The sequence below is a fragment of the Erpetoichthys calabaricus genome, chromosome 11, assembly GCF_900747795.2.
Source record: "Erpetoichthys calabaricus chromosome 11, fErpCal1.3, whole genome shotgun sequence".
Lineage (NCBI taxonomy): Eukaryota > Metazoa > Chordata > Cladistia > Polypteriformes > Polypteridae > Erpetoichthys > Erpetoichthys calabaricus.
The window spans coordinates 145,614,203-145,640,001 of NC_041404.2; the positions used below are offsets into that span (position 1 = coordinate 145,614,203).

General features: G+C 39.4%; 2 protein-coding genes across 2 annotated transcripts in view; one reads left to right on the plus strand and one right to left on the minus strand.

Moving 5' to 3' along the window:
* LOC114661106 (retinoic acid-induced protein 1) overlaps positions 1 to 25,799 on the plus strand; it is a 684,250-nt gene that overhangs the window by 235,843 nt on the left and 422,608 nt on the right.
* The window catches only part of LOC114661104 (TOM1-like protein 2), a 93,439-nt gene that overhangs the window by 16,201 nt on the left and 51,439 nt on the right, over positions 1 to 25,799 (minus strand). The window contains 5 exon segments of the mRNA XM_028814236.2: positions 4,283 to 4,358; positions 7,646 to 7,763; positions 10,614 to 10,743; positions 19,405 to 19,453; positions 24,927 to 25,060. Coding sequence (XP_028670069.1) covers positions 4,283 to 4,358; positions 7,646 to 7,763; positions 10,614 to 10,743; positions 19,405 to 19,453; positions 24,927 to 25,060 — 507 coding nt within the window.

The following is a 25,799-nucleotide window of genomic DNA, read 5'->3' on the forward strand; positions in this document are numbered from 1 at the left end:
CTAAAGAAGAACTCAGTTGCCATTAACCAACTGTCACATTATCAGAAAACTAGTAATACACTATCTATATTGGTATCCATCTATATACAGTGGGTACGGAAAGTATTCAGACCCCCTTCAATTTTTCACTCTTTGTTATATTGCAGCCATTTGCTAAAATCATTTAAATTAATTTTTTTCCTCATTAATGTACACACAGCACCCCATATTGACAGACAAAAAAAAGAATTTTTGAAATTGTTGCAGATTTATTAAAAAAGAAAAACTGAAATATCACATGGTCCTAAGTATTCAGACCCTTTGCTGTGACACTCATATATTTAACTCAGGTGCTTTCCATTTCTTCTGATCATCATTGAGATCACCTTCATTTGAGTCCAGCTGTGTTTGATTATACTGATTGGACTTGATTAGGAAAGCCACACACCTGTCTATATAAGACCTTACAGCTCACAATGCATGTCAGAGCAAATGAGAATCATGAGGTCAAAGGAACTGCCTGAAGAGCTCAGAGACAGAATTGTGGCAAGGCACAGATCTGGCCAAGGTTACAAAAAAATTTCTGCTGCAATTAAGGTTCCCAAGAGCACAGTGGCTATAATCCTTAAATGGAAGACATTTGGGACGACCAGAACCCTTCCTAGAGCTGGCCGTCCGGCCAAGCTGAGCTACCGGGGGAGAAGAGCCTTGGTGAAAGAGGTAAAGAAGAACCCAAAGATCACTTTGGCTGAGCTCCAGAGATGCAGTCAGGAGATGGGAGAAAGTTGTAGAAAGTCAACCATCACTGCAGCCCTCCACCAGTCAGGGCTTTATGGCAGAGTGGCCTGTCGGAAGCCTCTCCTCAGTGCAAGACACATGACAGCTTGCATGGAGTTTGCTAAAAGACAACTGAAGGACTCTGAGATGGTGAGAAATAAGATTCTCTGGTCTGATGAGACCAAGATAGAACTTTTTGGACTTAATTCTAAGCGGTATGTGTGGAGACAACCAGGCAGTGCTCATCACTTGTCCAATACAGTCCCCACAGTGAAGCATGGCGGTGGTAGCATCATGCTGTGGGGGTGTTTTTCAGCTGCAGGGACAGGACAACTGGTTGCAATCGAGGGAAAGATGAATGCGGCCAAGTACAGGGATATCCTGGACAAAAACCTTCTCCAGAGTGCTAAGGACCTCAGACTGGGCCGAAGGTTTACCTTCCAACAAGACAATGACCCTAAGCACACAGCTAAATCTATCTATCTATCTATCTATCTAAGATAACGAAGGAGTGGCTTCACAACAACTCTGACTGTTCTTGAATGGCCCAGCCAGAGCCCTGACTTAACCCCAATTGAGCATCTCTGGAGAGACCTAAAAATGGCTGTCCACCAACGTTTACCATCCAACCTGACAGAACTGGAGAGGATCTGCAAGGAGGAATGGCAGAGGATCCCCAAATCCAGGTGTGAAAAACTTGTTGCATCTTTCCCAAGAAGACTCATGGCTGTATTAGCTCAAAAGGGTGCTTCTACTAAATACTGAGCAAAGGGTCTGAATACTTAGGACCATGTGATATTTCAGTTTTTCTTTTTTAATAAATCTGCAACAATTTCAAAAATTCTTTTTTTTGTCTGTCAATATGGGGTGCTGTGTGTACATTAATGAGGAAAAAAAATTAAATGATTTTAGCAAATGGCTGCAATATAACAAAGAGTGAAAAATTGAAGGGGGTCTGAATACTTTCCGTACCCACTGTAAATAAAAATGTAAATGTTCGTTTGTTCAAAATCTTAAATCTCCGAAAGTTCTTCACCGATTGCTTTGAAATTTTGACACAACGTTGCATTCGAATACGCGCATGTTTTTATATACCTATATTATATAGATGTCACACCTGTGACAGGTAAAAACATGCTTTTTTTGAAAAACAGCGCCATCTGTTGGACGTAAAAGCAACACACGCTATACTAAATATTTTACGATTCCATTTCAATGTTTCCGATTTATGATCCATTTACGATTTCCAAATTTCCGATTCCATTTCAATGTTTCCGATTGCATTGTTAAGCACACATAAACGTGGAATAGTGTAACTCCGTTAAATCGATCAAATACATTTGTAAGTACATGAATAAAGGCAGCGACATGGCGGTTTTTGGCGTGCAACTAGAAATAAGTGATAGGAATGCGGTCAAACATATCGATGAAATCGCACAGTATCAGGCTGGAAGATGCATAAGCAGCAATGAAGCTGTATGGCGAATTCTTTCATTTCCCATACATGAACGAAGTCCAGCTGTTGTTCACTTCGCAGTACATCTAGAAAATGGACAACGCGTTTATTTCACAGCTGCAAATGTGCAACAAATAGCCCTGAATCCACCGGCTACGACGTTAACTGCTTTCTTCACGTTATGTCAAAATGACGCGTTTGCAAAAACACTGCTGTATTCGGAAGTGCCTACGTATTACACATGGAATGTGAGTAGAAAATCATTTGAACGATGCAAACGAGGAGAGTGAGTCGACGGACAACCTGGCATATTCAAAGAAACTATGATAGGCAGACTGTACACCGTGCATCCCAATCAAGATGAATGCTTCTTTCTTCGCATGCTGTTGGTAAATGTGCCCGGTCCAACGTCTTTCCAGCAATTGAGAATTGTCAACGGCGTTACACATGCCACTTTCCGCAGTGCATGTCAAGCTCTGAATTTATTGGAGAACGACCAACACTGGGATGTATGCATTAATGACGCGTGCAACACGTCACATCCAAATCAAATTCGTGCATTGTTTGCAATCATATTGACCGCCTGCTCGCCTTCATCTCCAACAGAGTTATGGGAGAAATATAAATCGCACACGACTGAAGATATTTTCCGTCGAATACGCAAGAAAAATTCAAATATGAACATGGATTTCACAGCAGAAATCTACAACGAAACATTGATAATGATTGAAGATTTGTACTTAGAAATCGCGAACAAAGTTCTCAATCAATTGGGAATGCCATCACCAAATCGATCTGCTGCTGCTTTGTTCGATGTAGAATTGTGTCGTGAACAAAATTACAACACGGGTGATCTTTTGTCGTATGTGCATTCAAATATTCCTAAGCTAACACTTGAGCAAAAAGGTATTTACGATCAAATAATGCAAACTGTCAATAACGGGGTTGGAGAAATCATCTTCTTAGATGCGCCAGGAGGAACTGGTAAAACTTTCCTAATTAGATTGATTCTGGCAGCAATTCGATCCCAAAATGGCATAGCCTTAGCTCTTGCGGCCAAGAACAAAAACGTCTACGAACTTAACAATATTATTCAGTCTAACATTCAAAGCGAGGCAGTCACATACAAGTCCATCTGTGGAAGCAGATGAAGCGGTTAATTATCCAACAGAATTTTTGAATTCACTCAATCTGCCAGGGATGCCACCGCACGTACTGCAATTGAAAATCGGCATGCCAATTATCATGTTGCGAGATATCAACCAGGCAAAGCTTTACAATGGCACGCGGCTTGCAGTAAAAAAATTAATGAGCAACATCGTAAAAGCAACAATCTTGACAGGACCTTTCAAAGGTGAAGATTTCCTCATTCCTCGCATTCCTATGATTCCAACGGATATGCAATTTCAATTTAAGAGATTGCAATTCCCAATTCGATTGGCGTTTGCAATCACCATCAACAAAGCTCAGGGCCAATCTTTAGAATTGTGCGGTTTAGATCTAGACACGGATTGCTTCTCACATGGACAATTATATGTTGCGTTTTCTAAAGTCGGCAAACCAGACAATTTCTATATCTGCACAGACAATGGAACAACAAAAAATATTGTATACCCACAAGCATTGTGAAATTAAACATATTAGAAACGTGCGCTCTCTCTTTTCTTTCTTTTCCATTTAACCAGACTGAGCCACAGCAACACGTGGCCGGGTACAGCTAGTATTTAAATAAAAATAAAACAAAAAAGCCATACAACTGTGCTGCTGTGGCACAATTATATTTGTCAAGACAAACTGGATCTGTCACATTAAGGACAGTCAGTGTGTACAAAGATGTCAAGCTGTTGTGTCCTCAACACAAAGGCTCCTCGATGCTCGTCCTCTTAGCCCTCACAACAAAACAGACCGCAGATACGTCCCAAGTCCAGCAGACCCACGTTGAGATGCGCTCCAATTGGAATACACAGCACTGCAACACATCAGTCATGCACACGCACACACACACATACACATGCGGTCATTTCCAACACAAAAAAGGCTAAAAGTCTGGATTTCCCAGAATGAACTCACCCCTGTGGTATTCTGTTGCCGGACATCTAAAGCTGATGCCAGTCCACCCAGTGCTTGAGGATCCTCATATTTCACACTACGAAGAGGAGGGGATAAAAAAAAAAGGAAGATGTTATATTTGCCTGTACTCTCCTTTCTTAGTTTATGCAAATAGCAGACAGGCAAAATGATAGGACGTGGGACGTGTCACTATAGAAATGGCCTCTTCTTGTTATTTACTTGCTAATGCAAGGTGCAGGAGTGGCAGGGCCCAAACCACTCGTGAATATACCAAGATACCACATGCAAAAGGGTTTCACTATTTTCAATCTACAGTACATCCGGATGTTCATGGTCATGTGTGCACAGTGCAAAGAAATTCTTACTTGCATGTCTCCTAAGAAGAGTTGACAAAATACAATGCAAAACTAGCACTCCGTGCTTCATCCTAGGGATCAGCTTCTCCCTCGGAAAAGACACTTTTATACAGCATTCTAAAGAAACACCACTTAAGATTGCCAAATGTGGTGCCAGCTATGTAAAGCACTCATCGCACGTTGATACAAGTCTTTAAAGTCAGTTCACTCACCTGCTGTTAAGTTCTGTGCAGACTGGGTCTGACCCAATCCCAGCCCTGCAGCAGAATCCCCACAAGGAAGACATCAACAGGTTCTTTTACACTTCAGAAACGGCATTAGAGAAATGGTGACAACTTGAGTGTTGTCCACTTTGCTGTGTGTTTGAATAAAAGGCTCCCGTATTGAATCGGCTTTGAGTACTGCTCCTCCAAGTACCAAAGAAAAAACATTTGTTTGCTCAGATCCCTCTAGCATGTCTTTTGTGCAACCCAGACACTTCTATATATTTCTTTATCATTACAAGCTGTCACACACGTGCACATCGGAGGCAATCTAAGGGCTTAACTGGGAGTTAAGTACAGAGGCAGAGGTTGATATGTGGTAGTAATGCCTTTTCTTCCCCTTCAAAGACCACCAGAAGGAAAAGCCAACTGAGACTCCTCCCACTTCCTGTTCATCATCACGCCCTCCTGCTGATGTCATTTCCATCTGAAGCCCGACTCTTCCTGTCCCCTTACAAAATCCCAAGCTTCTTCTCCTCTCCTCAGTCTGTATTTTGACTCAGTCCTTTTATGACTACTTGTTATATTGCTGTTACCTACAGTATATGGTGTGGAGTCCCCAAATCTTTATAGTGGTGGTTTGTGCTTTGTTCACAAAGCTAAAAAGAGCAAGTTATTCGATTTGTTGATTTTTATGGTCTTTGAGAGATGTAAGTGGCACAGAAGTTGGTAATGCTGCCTTAACAATTTTTGCCCGATTGTTGATTGAGGATTTTGCATATTAGCTCCGTGCCTAGTGGAGGTTCCCCTCCAGAGTTCTCCACTTTTCCTTCCATATTCCAGAGATATGCAGGTTAGGTTAGCTAGCAATTCTACATTAGCCCAAAGGGTGAAGAAGGGAATGTGGGGTGGGTGCTTGGCATCCTATCCCAGGCTGGTCCCTGTACTCCGTTCTGCCAGGTAAGACTTTCAAAGAGAGTTTTAATGTATAAACTACTGGTGAAAAGTTTTAAAATACCTCAGTTATTCCAGTTTTAATTCAAATGTAATCAGTTTTAATACAATGAGTGACATAAAATGGAGAAAAGGTAATCAGTGAACTTCCAGAGGTTTAAATTTAAAGTTCAGGTCAGCAAAAACTGAAAAAAGGAAACATCGGAATATTACAAATGGGCCTTCTTCAGGGAACAATTAATAGGTTACAACCTACAGAGGTTCTGCAGCAATTAAGGTAAGCCCTGCAAGTCATAGCAAACAATTTGCACAGGTGTCCCTACTTTTGGTGATTACTAAAAAAAATGCCTTTTATGTCTTGAACAGACTGTGTTACCACACCCTCTGAAGTCCTACTTGGACAATATTTAAGTGATAATGGCGAGAAAATGGTAATTAAGAAATTAAATGAGACAGAGCAACATTACCTTTAGAAGTATAGGCCTTTCATTTAGAGAAATTGAAAAGAAAAAAAAAAAAATCACAGTGTCAGTGAGTCCAGTGGTGTCTACACAATCCAAATACATTGGGAAACTGGAAGAAGACAATCTGGCAGACGTAAAGTCATAACCCAATCAGAAGATGAGTTTCTGAAGGTCATCAGCTTGTGTGATCACAGGCACCTCACAGCATAACAGCTTCAAGCACAGCTTAACAGTGCAGGTCGACAAAAGCAAGTGTCAGATTATACTGTGAAGAGGAGAATTTGTGCTGCAGGTGTGACAGGTCAAGTGGCAGGAAGAAAGCCATTCCTTAAAAGGACACAATAGAGCCTTGAAATACCTGCTGTGGACTACTGCAAACTGTTAGAAAGTCTTCCGGGCCAATGAATCAAAATTTGAAATCTTTGGTTCATCACACAGGGTCGAGTTGGTGATGGTTCCTCATAGTGTGTGACACCAGCTGTCAAGCATGAAGGAGGAAGTGTGATGGTCTGGGGTTCTTTTGCTAGAGGCAGTAGAGTTGCGCAGAGTGACTGGTATTCTGAATCAAAAGGGTTACCGCAACATTTTCTGGTCTGTGTCTACCAGGTCAGGGGTTCATCCTACAGCAAGACAATGACCCAAAACATACCTCCAGACCATGTCAGAACTACATTAAAAGAACAAGAAGGAACACTTCAAGCATGGACTGGCCAGCATAGTCTCCAGGCATAAACCCCATTGAGTTAGTTTGGAACAAACTGGACAGAATGGCGAAAAAAAGCAACCAACAAGTACAACATATTTGTGGGAACTTCTGCATCAGTGTTGGAAAGATCTTTCTGACCAAACTTCGATTCCCTTATATAAAGAATGCCACAAGTGTGTTTGGCTGTTATATCAGCAAAATGTGGCTACTTTGAGGAATCAAAAATGCAAGTAACATCTTGCACACTTAATGGTTCCTTGATTTTTATTTTTATTAGCCATTATTTATTTGTTCTATGCCTTGATTTCATGAAACATGAAAACAAACTGCATGCATTTCTGTCAAAACTGAAAAAATGGAGGTGTTCTAAAACTTTTGACTGGGTCTGGTATATGTATGGATTTCATGGCACTCAACTCTTTGACTAATTATTTTCCTCCCTCGTGGGATGGCAATGTCCGTCACATAGGGGTGTGCCAAGGACCAGTTATTTCATCGGCTCTGTCTGTGGCAAAGCAAGACTCCCAACAGAGCAAGCACAAAACCACTCATTACATTAGTGCACAAATCTATCAGGTTTTTAACTCCACAGCAAGAAAAAAAAAAAAAAAAAAGTAGGCCAAAAAGTAGGTCACTACAACTAGAAGTCAACACACACACACACAGACACACACTCTTACTTTTTACGCTGATCGGCCAAAGAGCTGCTCCGTGTTTGTGCAAACATGTCAAAATCATCCTTGGGATTGCAGTTTGGCAGTGAGCTCAGGGTTCCACTGACACTTTCTGTTCCCAGGTCTGGGGAAAAGAGGACAAGAAACTGTATCAGTAAAGAGTGACTTTGCAATCAATAACTGAACACAAGCAAGAACTGTCCAAGCAGCTTTCGAGCATGTCTAATATTCTTCAAATGAGTAACATTATCTGTAGAGTCGCACAGTTATACTGCCATCTCATCATGCTCCTGAGAGCAGAGAGTCTTGTTTTGAGCAGTACCCATCAGCAATTTGCTGCTTCTGAAGCTCTTCTAAAGCAATCTGTTTGATATGGAAACTTTTATCAGCTCACAGTGATGGCTGAAAAGTAGCTTTATAGTGACTCTAATTACATCTCTCTAAATCAGTGAGTCAAGGCAAGAACAACAAATAAGCTGGCACTCTGGAGTTAAAATAAAAAGAAGCCATGACTGTAAAGGGACAGAAAAATCAAAAGCAAACCCTCAACATCAAGCCCAAGAAAACCCACTAAATGAACCAGCAAAGAACCAAAAACAAAAGTCACTGCCAGCAAATAGAATTACGGGGATCCTCTGCTCAGATAGCCCATATAACTAAGAGAACTGCTCTATTTATATGCATTTTATTATTATTGTTATCTTTTTTCAAGACGATACACAAGATTGAGATGCATTACAGTTAGAGAGCACATAGGCTAAGTGAGGCAGAGGTTGGAATTCAACAAGCAGCTTTGTTTCATATAGTCCAGTGTCACTGCTACTACACCATATTGCCTACTCAGATAAAGAAACAAAAAATACGGGGCACAGTGGTAGCTCTGAGGCCAGGGATCTGTGCTGGAATCCTTGTTAGTGTCAAAAGAGATTCTACTCTGCTGGGACCTTGAGCAAGGTCCTTAAACCTGCAATTGCTCCAGGGGCGCTCTACAATGACTGACCCTGCATTCTGATCCCAAGGGGTATGCAAAAACTAACAAATTCTTAATACAAGAAATTGCATAATGCGAAATAAAGAAAAGAAAAAAAAAAAAAAAAAAATCACAAAAAGAAGGTGTTCAAGTACTAAGGAGAAACACCAATCAATGGTGTAAACCAGGGGTTCTTAAACTTTTTAAATCATAGGTTTCAAACAATTAAATAAATACCATACTGGGACCCTAGAGGAGGATTATTGCTGTAACTGCAAAGCAATACATATAATAACAATGGTCATATAATTAAAATGGTATGTTTTTTGTTCCCATTACAGCTTATTTCTCACATAACTATTACTATATGTTAAAAATGGAAAACAAACATCCAACTTAATAAAAAGGACAAGTCTGTGTGTCATTGTGGTTGCTATGTCTCCGTCATTCCAACAGATGGCACATCACAGACATTAATACTGCTTTTATGAATCATATACCAAATTGCATATAACCGAGACATATGCATTGCATTTGCCAGTATAGTACTACAAATGTTTCTGATGCTCCATCTGTTGGAGTGACGAATGCAATGCATTTTGTTATGACAGCATTACAAACTGCATTCCATTAGATGGTGCATTACAAACATTATTGCTGAGGTCTATTGGATTACTTAGATTCATCCCGTCTTAGACGAGTATTATAGCTTGTGCCATTAGAAACCAGTGTGACGGGTGACCAGGACCATTATCCAGCTGGGATGCCAGCCGGGTGGAAGAACCAAGGAAGAGAAAAGGGTTGGGACATTATCTTCCCCAAGACACTAGAGGACAGTCCCCCTGGGTTGCTACAGCACCATGGATCCCCACAGGGCATGCCGGGAGTTGTAGTTTGGAGCAGCCCTGTTGGGTTCAGTGGGCACCGCCAGGGGGTGCTGCAGGAACAGCTTAGCCCTTTGAGGCACCACTTCCACCACACCCGCAGGTGCTGCCGGAAGAAGGTCAAGAAACACCTGGAGCACTTCTGGGTACACTGTAAAAGGAGCCGCTCCAGCCTAGTCGAGGAGCCAGAGTCGGTAGGAGGTGGACAAAACTTGCAGGAGGAGGAGTGGAGAAAGAGAAAAAGATGGAAGGACTGTGCTTGTACATTTTGTACTTTGTACTATGCTGTGTAGTGGGGAGCAACAGAAAAGCACTTCCCCAATTAAATAAAGGTGTGTTGTCTGGAAAGCCTTGTGTCTGCCTGTCTGTGTCATGGTTGGGGGAGCAGAACGCCCCCTGGTGGTCCACACTGGGAATGAATTTCTGAAGTATAATAACTGTAAACTGGTAGTGTAAGCTTTAGTAAAGCTGAGCTCTGAATTCTTCTTTATAGCAGGTACAGCCTTAGGATATATTGGCTTTTAAAAGTATAGTATGAATGATCACTTAACTTTGTCACCCAATTCATGGCGCCAGATAAGCATTAAAGTGGTAAAACAATAATTAATCAGCGCCATTTCACTCCAACTAGTTTCTTAATTAGAAGCCGATTTTTGTGGTTAATTAAACTTGTCATTTAATACCATGGCTTGTTGGTGCTCGCATTCTGCCACAGCAGACATTTCCAAAATGGACGATTTTCTTTTTTCTAAGAACACTGTCAGAATGTCTTGTTGATGTGAGCAGAACATTATTACTGAGAACTTCACCTTTCTTTATTTTAAGACTTTCATGTGTTGGGTCGTTTTGTATCTCAGTATTGTTTGGCTTCTAATTAAGGAAACAAGAAATAATTAAGGGATCTGGTTCTTAAATAGCAAGTCAATTAAAATTAAGACAAAAGAATCAATTAGTAGTCAAAACAGTCACTAATTAAGAGAACAGTTAGAATGAAAAGCTGCAGCCACAATAATACTCCAGGACAGGAGTTGGAGACCCCCGATTTAGACCTTTCAGAGAAATAAAAACTGTCATTCATGGACTAGACTTAAACAAGGTGCAACTCGATTAAGAGACATACCAAGGCCAGCCAGTTGAGTGGACAAGTTGGCGGGTGCTGCTGCTGTATTGGATCCCACCATGGGGCTCACCACAGCTGGAGATCCAGGACCCAAGTCTATCAAATTGTCCTCCGTGACCTCACTTAGCACCTGCAAAATTTAACAAACACAAAAGGACTATACACAGGACGTGTGTTTTTCATACAAAATCAAAATACGAAACATTTAAATGAAATTAAGACCATAAAGCTTTGCTTCTTTTGTTTCTGCAGCTTCCTGCCACTAGAAACCCAAAGACCCATGGAGACACCAGGGAAGAAGGCAGGTTAATTTGCACCTTTTGATGTTGTTATATGACAAAGTAACAGAAAGAGTACCCTGCAGAGACAGAGCAGCTAGGGCAACAGGTGGAGACAGGCCACACCAAACTATCTATTTGCCCAAGAAAATGGAGAATGTGCATTCTACTGAGGGGTTCTCACTCCAGTCCATGTGGAACACAGCAGCCTCCTGGATTTTTGACAGTAGACAATTTTACTTGCATCTTATAGAGATAAAAAAAGTGTATTTAGGATTCCTTTCAGACAGTTGAATAGCAAAAAATATGTCGAATGACTCTAGCTTTTAATGTCTGATTTTATTATTATTATTTTTTTAATCTACACAGAGATCGTATGGAAGGAAACCAGAAAGCTGAGTGGCCTTGGAGGAAAAGAGAGGACCCTCCCTGTATCACCCACTGGATTTCTAAAACAAGAGGGACTGGTCCAGCTGTGAATTTCCTTTGCATTACAACATAATGAAATGGAAAGGTGGGAGGTGGCGTATGGGAATTGGGGGAGCAGGAGTGACTAAATATTAGGAAATTCATGAGTTGATTATTTGCTTCATATGGTGCATCCGATAAAAATGGAGGAGGTGTTCTAGGAAAGATAAAAATTGAAAGTGTTCATACTTGCCTGCCTCAGCTAGCCACACCGCAGACAAAAGAAAAACACAGAAAGATTCAGAAAGGACCATGGAGAGGCCAGAGATCAGCCTTCCAAAATACTCGCTTGCAAGCAGCTACAGCCAATAAGAGTCTCCTTTTGGCCCAAGTACCCCATGGCCACCTTATTTCTGTTGGCTTTATTTTGAGGTTAACAATACTTTCATTCATCCAGCTGGCAACCTTAGCCAAAGCTTTCTCTTTTAGCATACACTTACCGGCTACTTTATTAGGTACACATGTTCAACTGCTTGTTAATGAAAATATCTAATCAGCCAATCACATGGCAGCAGCTCAATGCATTTAGGCATGTAGACCTTGTCAAGACCACCTGCTGAAGTTCAAAATGAGCATCAAAAAGGGGAAGAAAGGTGATTTAAGTGACTTTGAACGTGGCATGGTTGTTGGTGCCAGACGGACTGGTCCAGTATATTTCAGAAACTGCTGATCTACTGGGATTTTCATGCACAACCATTTGTAGGGTTTACAGAGAATGGTCCAAAAAAGGGAAAAATATCCAGTGAGCGGCAGTTCTCTGGGAGAAAATGCCTTGTTGATGCCAGAAGTCAGAGGAGAATGGCCAGACTGGTTCATGCTGATAGAAAGGCAATAGTAACTGAAATAAGTGCTTGTTACAACTGAGGTATACAGAAGAGCATCTTTGAACACACAACACATCCAACCTTGAAGCAACTCCTGTCAGCTAAGAACAGACAAATGAGGCTACAATTCACACTGACTCGCCAAAATTGGACAACAGAAGATTGGAAAAATGTTGCCTGGTCTGATGAGCCTCAATGTCAGCTGCGGCATTCGGATGGTAGGGTCAGAATTTGGCATCAACAACATGAATACATAGATCCATCCTACCTTTTATCAACCATTCAGGCTGGTGGTGGTGGTGTGGGGGATATTTTCTTGACACAATATAGGCTCCATAATAGCGGAACGGAGTATTGCTGCTGACCATGTCTATCCCTTTATGACCACAGCGTACCCATCTTCTGATGGCTACTTCCAGCAGGATAACACACCATGTCACAAACCTCAAATCATCTGGTCTGGTTTCTTGAACATGACAAGGAGTTCTTCTGTACTCAAATGGCCTCCACACTCACCAGATTTCAATCCAAACGAGCACCTTTAGGATGTGGTGGAACGGGAGATTCACATCACGGATATGCAGCCAACAATACTGCAGCAATTGAATGATGCTATCACGTCAATATGGATCAAAACTCTATACTTCGTATATGAGAAAGTAAAAACGATTTCTCCTGTGCAAAGTGGCAGGTGAATTGCTGTCAACAAAAAGCAGACACCTGAGAAATAAACTGAGACGTTACTCACTCGTGATTTTTCTGTCCATATGGTAAACGTTTTGTTGACCAGCAAATTCTGACTTCAGCTGTTTGAATTACATCTTGATATACAACAAGCACAAAGAAAGGCGGCACGCAAATCGCTTTCTATTTCTCACGCTTTATGCACCCGCACTCAGCTTGCTCTGTCACCGCAAATGCTATGTGAACAGCCGCCCTCCGTCACCAGCCGCCGTTCACTGGATGAATATATGCAGGCGGCTCGTGGTGGATGACTTTCTGTTTTAGAGTTAAAACTTACAAGGGTTAAAGACTAAAGGCAAGAATATTCATTCAAAAACGAAAAACTAAAAATATTTTAGTAAATTATTATTTTATTTCAGTTAGTCTTTCCAGCTACTTTAATAGTTTCATTTAGTTTTAGTTTTTCATTTCGGTTTTGTTAATTATTTTATTTCAGTTTACGAAAATGTTTTTTTAATAATAGTTTCAGTTTTGATTTTAGTTTTCGTTAACTATAATAACCTTAGTCTGCACAAACCAAATCTAGATGCAAAGCATGCCAGGAGGAAACCAGAAAGAGCTTCAGGGAAAGTCTAAACATTGTCCATGAACAGTCATGCAAAGACCTGGATTTCTGGATCAGTGTTATCTGGACAGACTAGGCACAAATAGAGTTATTCGGCCAAAGTACCAGAAGACATGTTTGGCAAAAACCGAAGATAGCATTTGACCACAAGAACCTCACACTACCTGTAAAGCATAGTGTTGGAAATGTTATGGTTGAGGCTGCTTTGCTGCATCATGGCCTGGGCATCTCAACATCACAGAATCCACTAGGAATTCTTCATTGTGCTATAGACTGAACCTCAACCGAAAGTGGACCTTGCCACATAACAATGACCCTAAATATACTAAGAAATCCACCAAGGAATGGCTGAAAAGAAAGAAGAGTCCTGAAATTGCCAAGTGAAAGCCTGGATTGGAGATGCTGTAGTGGAACTTGAAATGGGGTGTGCATGCAAGACACCCCTCAAACATCACAAAGCTGAAAGAGTACTGCATGGAGGAATGGGAAAAACTTTCTCCCAGTCAACGATGAATAGACAATTATGGCAGAAGTCGATACCAGCTGTTGGAGCCAAGGGTGGATGTTCTTTTTCCCCATAGACAGAAAAGGCATATATGCTCATTTCTCATTGAATAATATTATAAAAAGTCAAATTATTATTGTTTTTTTAAATGAAGATCAAATTGTGATAATCCACGTGGGAAAGAAAAAAAAATTAATGGAGTGTACTTTTTTACACAACTGCATACATTTTTATTACACATAAACACATACACACAATCTCCTAATTATGTCCACAGCACTGTTCATTTTTGTTCTGTATGTGATGTCTACCATTTTTTAGGGAATAAAACCTATGTACTACTCTGCAGTCTGAATCAATAGTTGGAATCACCTCATCTTACTTACAGTTAAGGAGAAAGAGAGCTTCCTTGTGCTTTAAATGGAAGACTTTGTCTCATCTGACATGGCCCTTAAAGTCAGATGAGACAAATGAGATGAGAGAAATGTCGGTGAGAGAGAAGCAACACAATATGAAATTGGAAAAGACAGACATTTCTTTGGATTTCCTGGCATTAATGAAAATTCAGTCTCAATGTGATTGCAGCGACTCTGAAAGTGTGCTTGTCCTGCAGTGAATTGCATAAGTGGCAGAGTAGATCTGATGCTACCTGCCTGTCATACCCTACAAGGCCTGTTGCTTTTTAACAAAAACATAAATAACGTGCAATTTAACCCAGAGGCTTGAGAACAAGAATTTGACTGGCTGCTTTTGAACTCCCGGATAGGTGGGCACCATAATAATTGGAGCTGCTGCCCATGAGCCCGTGCTCCTCTCCTGGGTCTTCTCAGATAGAGTCATCAGATTTAAATAATATGTATCACATTAAATAATTTATATTGAATGGTTGCTATGAAAAGGTGTGCAACGTATTATATTATTCGTTTTTATGTGTCGTCATTATATATACACTGTTTTTGCTCTTATTGGACAAAAAATAATTCTGTTGTATTTGTGACACATGGTAATACACTACCTAACTAAAATCTATTAAAACCTGGAGCTCTAAGATTCATACATGTAAAAGATGTCTACACAAAAAATGGAAAAAGACATCCAAACATCTATCATTCAATAAAACATCAACTGCCTCTGTGTGTATGTGTGTGTCCAGCCGATCTGAGCAATGTGATTGGTCAGTTTAGCTTTGATGCGATTAGTCAGTTTGTCTGTGGTTACTCAGTGAGTAGGGATAATTAGGCAATACTTTAGGGGTGCCAAGTTGAATTCCTGAATGTGACCTTTTTTTTTTTCATTTTTACTGAAAATTAGTTAAAATGGAACATTTCAATGACAGCAAGGCAAATAACTTGCTGAGCAATGACAACCTGAATGGCCTTCAAATAGGAGAAGCATTCGCAAGAATATGAAGGTTTGCAGAGTGCGTAAGGGTGGGCCCCAATAACCACTGGTGGTAGGAATAGAGCAGGACACCCCAAAATGACAGAGTCTGAGAAGCAGGCTTTACGGGAAAGTGATTGAGTGAGAAAACGCCAGGCAAGACAGGTGCAGACACACCAGAATACACAGGAAAGGCGCAAGAGGAATACTAAGGGTACTCATACAGCAAGAGAGATTAAGGCATATGAAGATACCAAGACAAGGCTCAGGGACAGAGATTTGAAAAAGTGGACATATACCCCCCTCAGCCAGTGTTTGCACATGGCCAGCTATATCTGGCTTTAGTAAAAGTCAAGAGAAGTTGTAACAGTGAAAACATCCGATGAGGAAAGTAATAGTGACACAAGGAACACAGTGTATGTAGAGAGGGAGCAGGTTAGGATAGGGGATATGATAGCAGTAGATTTGGATGTCATTTATGTTAGTTATATGTTGATTAGTTAGATATAAAAGTAGCCTGTCATAGTATATTTGATAATATTGTTGGATCAAGAAAATTGAATAAATTCTGGTTTTATTATTTAAACTTTTTAATCATTTGTTAATCATTTAAAAACTTTTTTACAATATTAAATTTCACTTTTTTTAACACATATCAATCATACAGTGTTAAATATATTTACACTTATTCTATTACCCATCCATCCATCTTCAACAGGTAAGCATTGTTAGTATCAACATAAACCTTGAATCTCCAGTATTATTAGGGCTTTAGAGTACTTGGATGAAATCCTTTATGAACATTTGGGAGTTAATTTTGAAAACTGCCCACATCAGATGGACACTAACAGAACAGAATTAGGTGTAAAGGTGGCAAATTAAATTTAATGTGAATAGATGTAAAGCATTTAATGTCAGATGAAAAATGGATTGCTTAAAGGGGTTTGGGGTAACAATGTACATTTAACAAAAATGAATGTGGAATTGTGACACACCCATCACTGCCCACAAGCAGACAGCTGAGAAAGCTAAAAGGATGCTGGGTTCTAAATACAACAACTGGAGACGGAAGTATATGTCAGAAGTGGTTCCCCCTAAAGCACACTTGCAAAATCATATCTGGAATACGGTGTGAAATACTGAAGTGCATGACACAAAGACAATGAAACATCTTCAGAGAATATTCACAAGAGGACTAGTGCATGCAGTCTGCAACTGAAAGGCACAAACTTACGACCAAACAGAATGAACAAGTGAGAGATTACAATACCACAGATGGCTCAAAACAACAGAGCTGATTAGTACAATAAAGCTGTTTTTTTTTTTTTTTAAAAGGGAGGGTAAAACTACAGTCAGTGTTGTTTTGCATGTCACGGTTGTATTTGCTTGGTTAATTCTGTGAAAAGAAATCAACACTTTGCATTAAAGAACAATAAGTAGGTCATACTGAAGCCTGGCAATAATAATGACACGAATGGTGTAGACTTTGTACTGTGTAGAGGTCGGGTTTGTGAATCATCAGCTTTATCACTATACAGTCTCTTTATTGTTATTCAGACTAGCAAACAAGCACTTTGCATTGTTATGTAAGGTAGAATGGCAATAAACTGAATTATCTGCTATTCGGCACACTCCTCTCAAAGCCCCCCAAGTAAATGAAGACCTTACAGAACTGTAAGTTAATTAACTTATTTTGAATGAGTTCATTTGCATGGTGTGCTAAGAGAAGACCACACTAAAAGGTTCAATGACACAAGGGCCAAAATGTACCAGTCTGGGACTGTGTTATCTTTATAAGCAACGGAATCAAAATGGACAATTCTAAAAATTGCCTACATGATGGATTGAAATGTTCTGTGAAAATAAAAATCAGAGACATGATTCCTCAGAGTCTGCCTTAAGGCGATGTCAAATTACCCAGCTTTTTTGTTGTGGGGCATGTCAGATTTGCTGACCAATGTCGTAGATCTTGTCGCTGCACCAGGGCAAATTACACAAATTAAAATCACTGGACAGGTCTAATTTACCAACCAGGTTAGGACTTTCCAGCACAGCTGTTCTCACCCCTTTTTCTGACAGCCAATAGTATGCTGCCTGGGGTGCCTGCACCTTGCTACGAATGGACAGCTGTGTCATGTTCGGCAGCAATCTATCTCTGCCCTCTTTTATATTTTTAATTTTGTCATGGTACTTAAACCCTGAGACAGACAAGCCTCTCTTCTGCACATGATGTTCCAAGCCCCTGTGCTACCCGATAGAACTATGCGAAGGTTTAACAGCTACAGCAAGTTGAGCCCTTTTTTTCCCCATTCTGTTTAATATGTAAAACACAAGACATAAGAAAGATGAGCTTTTCTTCTGTTTGTAAGGTTCAAAACGCACATGTTCCTTATTGCTATATTCTATGTAGCAAAAATCCAGAAGAGCCTTCGTTGATTGTCCGTTCTCCTGCCAATCTGCACACAAAGGTCAACTCCCAAGAAAATTAAAACTGATTTTATCTTAGCCATTCACAGACTAGTTGATCTTGGTCATTAAGTATGTAACTTTAGGCGATTGGCACCATGGGAGCACACAGCCGACTGACTCCAATTAGTTAAGATCATGTAAATAAAGGCCAAGCCTGAAGATCACTGGAAAAAGTCGACTGTGACATTCTTGTTGTTTCCGGGCAGTTTAAAAAAAGACGAAAACAAGGCTGAAGAAGATAACCTTGATAGTGGTCTTAAAATAACCTTCCTTTTAAATGGGCAGAGGATTACATGAAAACATTTTGCTCTTACAATATTTTAATACGATAAGTATACTAAATAAGAAGATCATAGCAGTCACCTAGATGCATCACTGTAGCTGTGTTTTTGTGCTCATAAGAATTTGTCTGGTGCCTCCGACTCATCGGTTTGAGAAAACTCCCACATATTACGTTCAACTCGAGTTGATTTCCTATAGTATATGAACCGCTAAACCAGAAAACATTTTTAGGCCATTTTTGCACAATATTTTGTGCAGGAAATTACCCCCTTTAGAGTAAACTAATAGGTGTCTCCAGCAAAAATAATCAGAAGGACTTGAAATTGTGGATGTCACGTCAAACAACCCTAGAGGATCACCTCCTAATGGTATACGTGGGGTCAGAGGGGTCAAAGTTAAATGTTTTCACATTCAATAACAACAAAAAAAGGATTGGTAATATAGGCATGTGGAGTGTCGTTTTATGCTGATTTGAGATTGCTGACCAACAAAATTATATTTTTGCAATTTGATTCTTTACCAGTGGTCCTAGCTGTCTAAGAGCCAATCCCAGAAGGCTAAAAAAATGAAAAATTTCAAACTTAAATATGTGTAATATTGTTATGGACTATTTAAATGTCAGCAATAACAAACAATGTTATTTTTCAATTTTTAATCCTGTACTAGGGATCTAGCTCTCTATGAATCTACCAGAGGGTATAAAATGACAAATTTACATTACAATCAAGAATACTTAATGCTTTGAAATTGAACCACACATTTTAATATTTCAAATTCATGACACAACTATTTTTCTTTATTATGTAGTTCTACCTCATGAAATTAACAATTACATTTCTTACAAACACCTTGAATTAGGGCAGCTTACGCCGAGACATTTTTAAAAACTTGGTCCTGAAAACCTTATCAGCAGATTTCAAAGAAGCCATTTTAGCTGACAAAAACAGCATGAACTGGAAGCTTCTTAAGTGTACATACATTGAATCTGCTGCCTACAAGTGTGGCTGGTAGCAGCATGCCAGGGCCTTTCAAATCTAAATGTTTTGGAAACACTTGGCAAGGACCAAATTAAAAATTATGTTGGGCTGACTGTTCTGCGCCAGCCAAAACATTTTTTTTTTGTTCTTATGAGATGTAGCTGCCTGCAGCACTGAGAATTTGAATGCCATGTCAGTTTCATATTTTACATTTCAAAACAACTTAAAAAAAAAAAAAGCATCTTAGTGCCAGGCCTCTACTGAGCACAAAGTGGCTTGCATAAAGTCCTACATCTTACCCCATTATTGGAGTTCTGGGAGGCCCGTCCTGAGCGATACCTTTCAAACCTAAAATGAACCAGAAAAAGGACATCTAAGTCAAAGGGATTCTGTTCATCAACACACAACAAGCTCTCAACTCAGCAAAGATGATATGACTTGACAGCTCGAGATAAATGAAGGCCCTATTTACTAAACAGACCTTTCACTCTAGCACTCAAACTTAAACTGTAATTCAAGTACAGCAGGCATTCAGTTTCATGCAGCAATTTACACATGCAGAAAAATGCCAAGAAACTAATGTTCTAAAAACTGAACACACAGTTCACAAAAGATAGTAAATTACCACATGCAATTTTCATGTGTTCTCAGTGATTCTTACAAAAAAATACAGCAGACAACAAATGTATTCAGAAGATTTGCTTCCTGAAGAATAGTTAATGGTAATAATAGACAGCTTCCAGGTGATCACAAATATAATTTCAGATTTTATCACATAAAATTTGAATAAAAATTAAATTAACTTATTTTTTTAAATTAGTGCGTTTAACCGTTTAATGATGCCGACATTTTGCATTACTCCGTTGCTGCCGATTTTCATTTGTACTTGGTATCTGATGCTTCTCGTTTCGGTGTCCAACAAACGTTAGCCAACATCAATGGAGTCCACTTGGCTGCTTTCCATCATTGCAATGTCCTGGTGAAACCCATTGTCATGTTCATCATTGACTGTGCCAAAAATAGCATGGAGGAAGTCAAAGTGTGAAGCAGAAAATGTAGCAAAAGGTTTAATTTCATGGTTTTGTATGTTTGAAGCATGTTGCCAACTAGATGGATGGAGTCTGGTGCTTTGTAATTGCCAAGAAAATTCTCAACAACTTTACTGAATGCCTTTCATTGGATTTCCTCTGGCCCAACTTGCAGATCTGTGAACCACATGTTACACAAATCAGACATGTCATCAATGACAACAAATATGTCTACCTTAATCTTGGCATCAGTTACTCAAGGAAACATCTGTCTCAAGTATTCAAAATCAATTACCTTATTTTTTTATTGGATTTTTTCATCAGTCCAGGTTTTACATGAAGAGGGGGTAAAAACATCTTTGTTGGGTTGACCAGTGGTATATGTGCCACACTTTAATGACCTGGAACCAAACGCTTATGGAGCAGCCAGATCTTTTTAATATAATGAGGATTTTTGTACTCAAGAATGCAAGGAATCGGTACGGAGAGATTTGGTAGCATACAGGCTTGGGTGGAATTATGGCATATGAAATTTAATGCAAGTAAATGTACAGTATTACACATACGAAGTAAAAAAGTTAGATCTAAAAACACAATGGAAGGCCTGAAAGCTGAAAGTACACCTTATGAAAAGGACTTAGGAGTCACAGTTGACTTGTCACTACCAAACTCCAGACAATGTTCAAAGGCCATTAAGAAGGGTAATAGGATGTTAGGTTATATAGAGCACTGCTGTGTAGAGTGCAAGTCCAAGGAGGTTCTGCTCAAGCTTTATAACTCACACGACAAAGACCTCACCTAAGAGTACTATGTGCAGTTTTGGTCTCCAGGCTATAAAAATATACAAAGCAGAGCTAGAAAAAGACCAAAGGAGATTAACAAGGCTGATTCCAGGAGTGCAGTGGATAAGTTATAGCAAAAAGAGTGTTTAAAATTATGAAGGAAACTAGTCCAGTGGATTGAGACTGTAACTTTAAAATTCAACAAGAAGATGGGGATAGAGTGAGAAACTTGTTAAGGGTAAATTTTGCAGAAACATCAGGAAGTTTTTCTTCAAAGAACAATAGACACCTGGAATAAGTGACCAAGTAATGTGTGGACAGCAGGGCTTCAGGGACTTTGAAAACTCAACTTGATGTAATTTTGAAGGAATTAAGTGGGTAAGACTGGCAAGCTTTGTTTAGGCTGAATGGCCTGTTCTAGACTAACTTCTTCTAATGTTTAGCTAGACTGTACTTGGTATATCCAAGCTGATCACCACAGATGTTCCAGCTGTAGTTGTTGTATTAGATATGTAGATGTATAATATGAGAGGAAATCACAAAATAGGCAGTTGCAATAAAACAGTACATGACAGGAAAATGTAAAAAGTGGTTTTGTGATCAGCAGGCTGAAATCCATAACATACATTTAAAAGTGTTCAGGAAGCAAAATCTTCTTTGTGTGTGTAGTTGATCCTGATTAAACAAGGCTATCAACTGGAAACAGTCTGGTCAGTGATGAAAATTAAACATCAGAAAATGTGTGGAATGACGTCTGTGCCATGTTATACTGCTTTTCACATCAACTACCTGGCTTTATCCACATTCTAAAGAGAGTGGGTTCAAAACCCTCAAAAAGGCTTACAAATTGGATTATAAGGGAAAAAAAAGTGTTAGAAGGCTGCAAGGACAAAAAATAAAATTAGTAACAGTGAATAGCAAGAAAAAGAAAGGTAATAAAAAAAGCAGTGTGGGAGACAAAATATCATGGGAAATACAATATGAAAAGTGGATAATGTATACAGAAAGAAATACAAAATAAAAATAACAGCACAATATGAAAGAATAGAAAATGTGAGCAGCCAAAAAAAGAAGATGGAGACAGACATTTATGGATAAATGAAACAACAGCACCCTCTGGTGACTGCTTCTAATAACAGCAAAGGCGACTGACAAAACAACCCTGAAGATGACAAAGATCTTTTAACAAAAGCTACAAAAAACAGATACTGCACGGCTGTGTGGTGTGTGTGTGCGCGTGTGTGTGTGTGTGTGTGTGTGTGTGTGTGTGTGTGTGTGTGTAGTCAAGCAAGATGGAATAAAATGAAGTATGACATTATCAAATGTCACTTTTATTGTCTCTTTACTTAATAAACAGTTTTGTAAATCAGTTCATTTGGGTAAATTTAGAGGGTGCCGAGATGATTTATGCCCTGTGACCTTGAGATAAAGGGGGCCATGACACTTATTGCAGTGTCTACAACATCTGATCAAGTAACAGCTTCTATAACACCTAGGTAACACATATTTCAATTAACATTCTGCCGGGATGATGTAAAACTACTAACCTATGCAGCAAAATCTTTAAATATTCCTGATTTTGGTTTCTTAGACCACACAAATTGCTAAGAACACTGAAATAACTGAAGATATCCCATTGCATTATTTACTAAACTTTTCCAATATTTTCTTTTTTCCTTTAAACAAATACTCCATCCAAATATGATTTTTATATGTCACTTACACTATGTAGTTTGTAGTGATGGGCTACAAAAATTTGTAACCTTGTGTTTTCATGCAGACTGGATACAAAGTTTCTCATAGAAGGAGCATCTATGGCAGACACTGGATAGCAGCATAAAATATCAAAAACATCCATGACAATAATCTCATATCACTCCGGTTACAAAATTCATAAGTCAACCATTCATATGCTTACAACATCCCAGACATGTATTTTTTAATAAAGTATTGCTAAATAAACCACCTGTGGAAAATGGTCTTGTGAACAAAAAGGCATAGCGCTCAGAAGTGACCGAACATTTCAGTTGTGGACCCATCTCCTGTGGTTACAATTATATTCATTTCCACAACTGGAGCACATCAGGATTATTTAGGGTCAGTCTGTGAAACTGCAGGGGTAAAATTAAACTCCTGGTTAGTGAATCATCTCTGATATGTACAAGCACAAGGCATATGCTCATCCCGATAACATTACTGCCTTTTCTTTCATTTTTAATACTAATCATTCAGCAAATTTGGCACTGTCCATACCATGAAACGTACTGTTAGCCAATGAATAGCTTGTTACTGGGGTGAACTCGTGACCAATGAATAAGCGGGAGAGACAGGACTTCAACTGAAATGCTCAGAGGCCTTTCAGCACATTCTATTTTAGTTCAACAGAATGTTTCCCAGAAGTGCTTTATTTAACAATATTTCAATTAGTAAATATGGTTGTGTTTGGGACATTGTGGGCAAACACTAGGATGACTTGGTATATTGATTAAGCTAAACAAGTAACATTACATTTTTGATACCATTTACTATTGTCCAGCGTTGGTCACGATTGACGCCTATTCGATCAGAAACTTTGTCTCTGCATGAAAAACAGAATAAATTTTTTATGGGCAACACTAAAAACTACATGGGGTATTTAAAATATAAAATGTAAAACAATCTTATTCAAAGATGTCCTTTAATTTCTAAGTCTACAATCGCAAGGGAAGAAACTCTTATAAGCCCAAATAAGGCATATCACACAACTCTTAATGGAGAAAGTGTATCCTTTTGTGTTTGGCCTCTTTTTAGCAGAAAAAAACTAGGACTAACCACTACCCATTCTGCATATGCAGAGCAGATCCACCAGAGGTGTTTCTGAACTTTTTGCCGATAGTGATTTTGAAATGGGGTAATCAAGTCAAGCATGGAAACAGACAGTTTTCCATAGGTACGCACATAAACTGACTGAACACAAGTCACAGAAAACACCACCTAACTCCTCACAGCACAACCCACAATCAAAGACAGAAGCTGAAGTAATTCTCAGGAGCTGTGACCCACTTTTTCCCCATACCAGTGTACCCCCAGGTGAATCGAGCATGTTCGTCAGAACTCCTCGCTACTAATACTCACAATGATAATTATTTGCCTATCTTCTTCTTCCAGCTGCTACTGTTAGGGGTTGCTACAACGGATCATATTCTTCCAATAGGCAAATAATTATCTAAAACAATGTTTCTGAAATTTTCTGTTTTGACTCACTTTTCCCATATAAGTGCCCTCCTTGAGTGCTGAAACCCTCTTGGTGAATCGAGCACAATAGAGTGTAAAGGGATCAACCCACTTCAGGGCACACTGCCATTATAAACAATAGCAACTTGCGACCTACCAACAGCAGTTGAGAAACACTGAGCTACAAGATACGAGGACTATATTGTGAAGAGAAAGAAAAAAGTTAGATCAGAGAGAGAGAGAGAAAGAAAGCGAAAGAGAGAAGGGCTGAGCAAAAAACAATGGAGGGCTGAGAATGAGGCTAGATCTCCAAGACTCACTGACTGGCTTGCATGTTAGCCATTCTCCAGGAAGGATTCTTGAACTGTGTTTATTTGTCTTTTTACCCCTTTATCACGTTTTTTTGGGTTTGTGTTTGTGAAGTAGTAATTTGTGATACTCGTGCGCAAATCTATAAACTACAACTCCTCAAGTAAGGTTTCTACTGTATTGAACGGTTCCCTGTCATACCATTGAACAATAAACACTGCAGATGTTGTGTAAGATTTCCAGAGAAATCTAAAACAGAAAGCCCAGCATGAACATAAAAGTTATTAAAAAAAAAAAAAAAATCCCATTGATCCTATTAACATGTGAACTGCTTAGAAAACAGAAAAATAATGATGGTGTGTGTGGTGCTAGTCTACATAAAAAGGCCAACGTTAATTAAGTCATGATTGTAATATTAGAACCTTTTTTTTTTTTTTTTTTTTTAATATATAAATAAGTTTACTTCTGGCTAAAGTTGGACAGACTGACCTTTCATATCGGAGGAACACATTGTTGAGGTCATCGTTGACATGCAGCAGCTCCTCAGTGACTTCCTCATTGGACACTCGAGAGATGAGCTCTACAATTCTTTGCTGCATGGCTCGACAGGTTCTGTTCAGTTCCTGCAGAGGGTAAATGAATCGGACCGATTAGTTGCTGTTGTCAGGACCAACCTTTGTCCATTCTTAGCATCCAGGTGTACAGTAGAACATTTTGAATGAGTCATTTGGAAGGCTGTGAATCCATTCTTCTCTAACAAGTCAGATTTCTGCGTAGAGTTTTTAACATCTAGCCACTTCTGGGAGTTAGAAAACCACAAATAACAGCCAACAAACCAATCTAGGTCAGGAGAACCCACAGCTTCTAACCCCCCACCAAATTTACTGCTGATCTAAAGCAACTTTTATATATAGAATGGGTGGAGCCAAAACATTAAAAAAAAATCTATAATTACAGGAAACAAAGAGAAAATGAGGGACTTCTGTGTTGCCATAAAAGCTGCCTGTGTTTAGCAAGATTGCGGCCGACACTGGGTTTGTGTTAGGTCTCTGGCAGACATCCATGTTTGTGCTAATTACTAATAAATGAACAGAGACAGAAACAGCAGGCAGATGCAGTGGCGGCCTCCTCCTCAATTCAGTAAGTCATTACTGCTAGCTAGCTGTTCTCCCCCAAGCCAGGGAATGCAGTAAGACTTCTGGCCACAGCCTCTAGAAATAATTGACAAAGGGTGATATTCAGGAGAAAATAGATGGCCTTGGAACACAATAGCTGTAATAGTTCAAGCATGAGATGAAGACCGATGGTCTGTGGCAATATTCATATAATTAAATGTACACACCCACTAACACTGGGATAGAT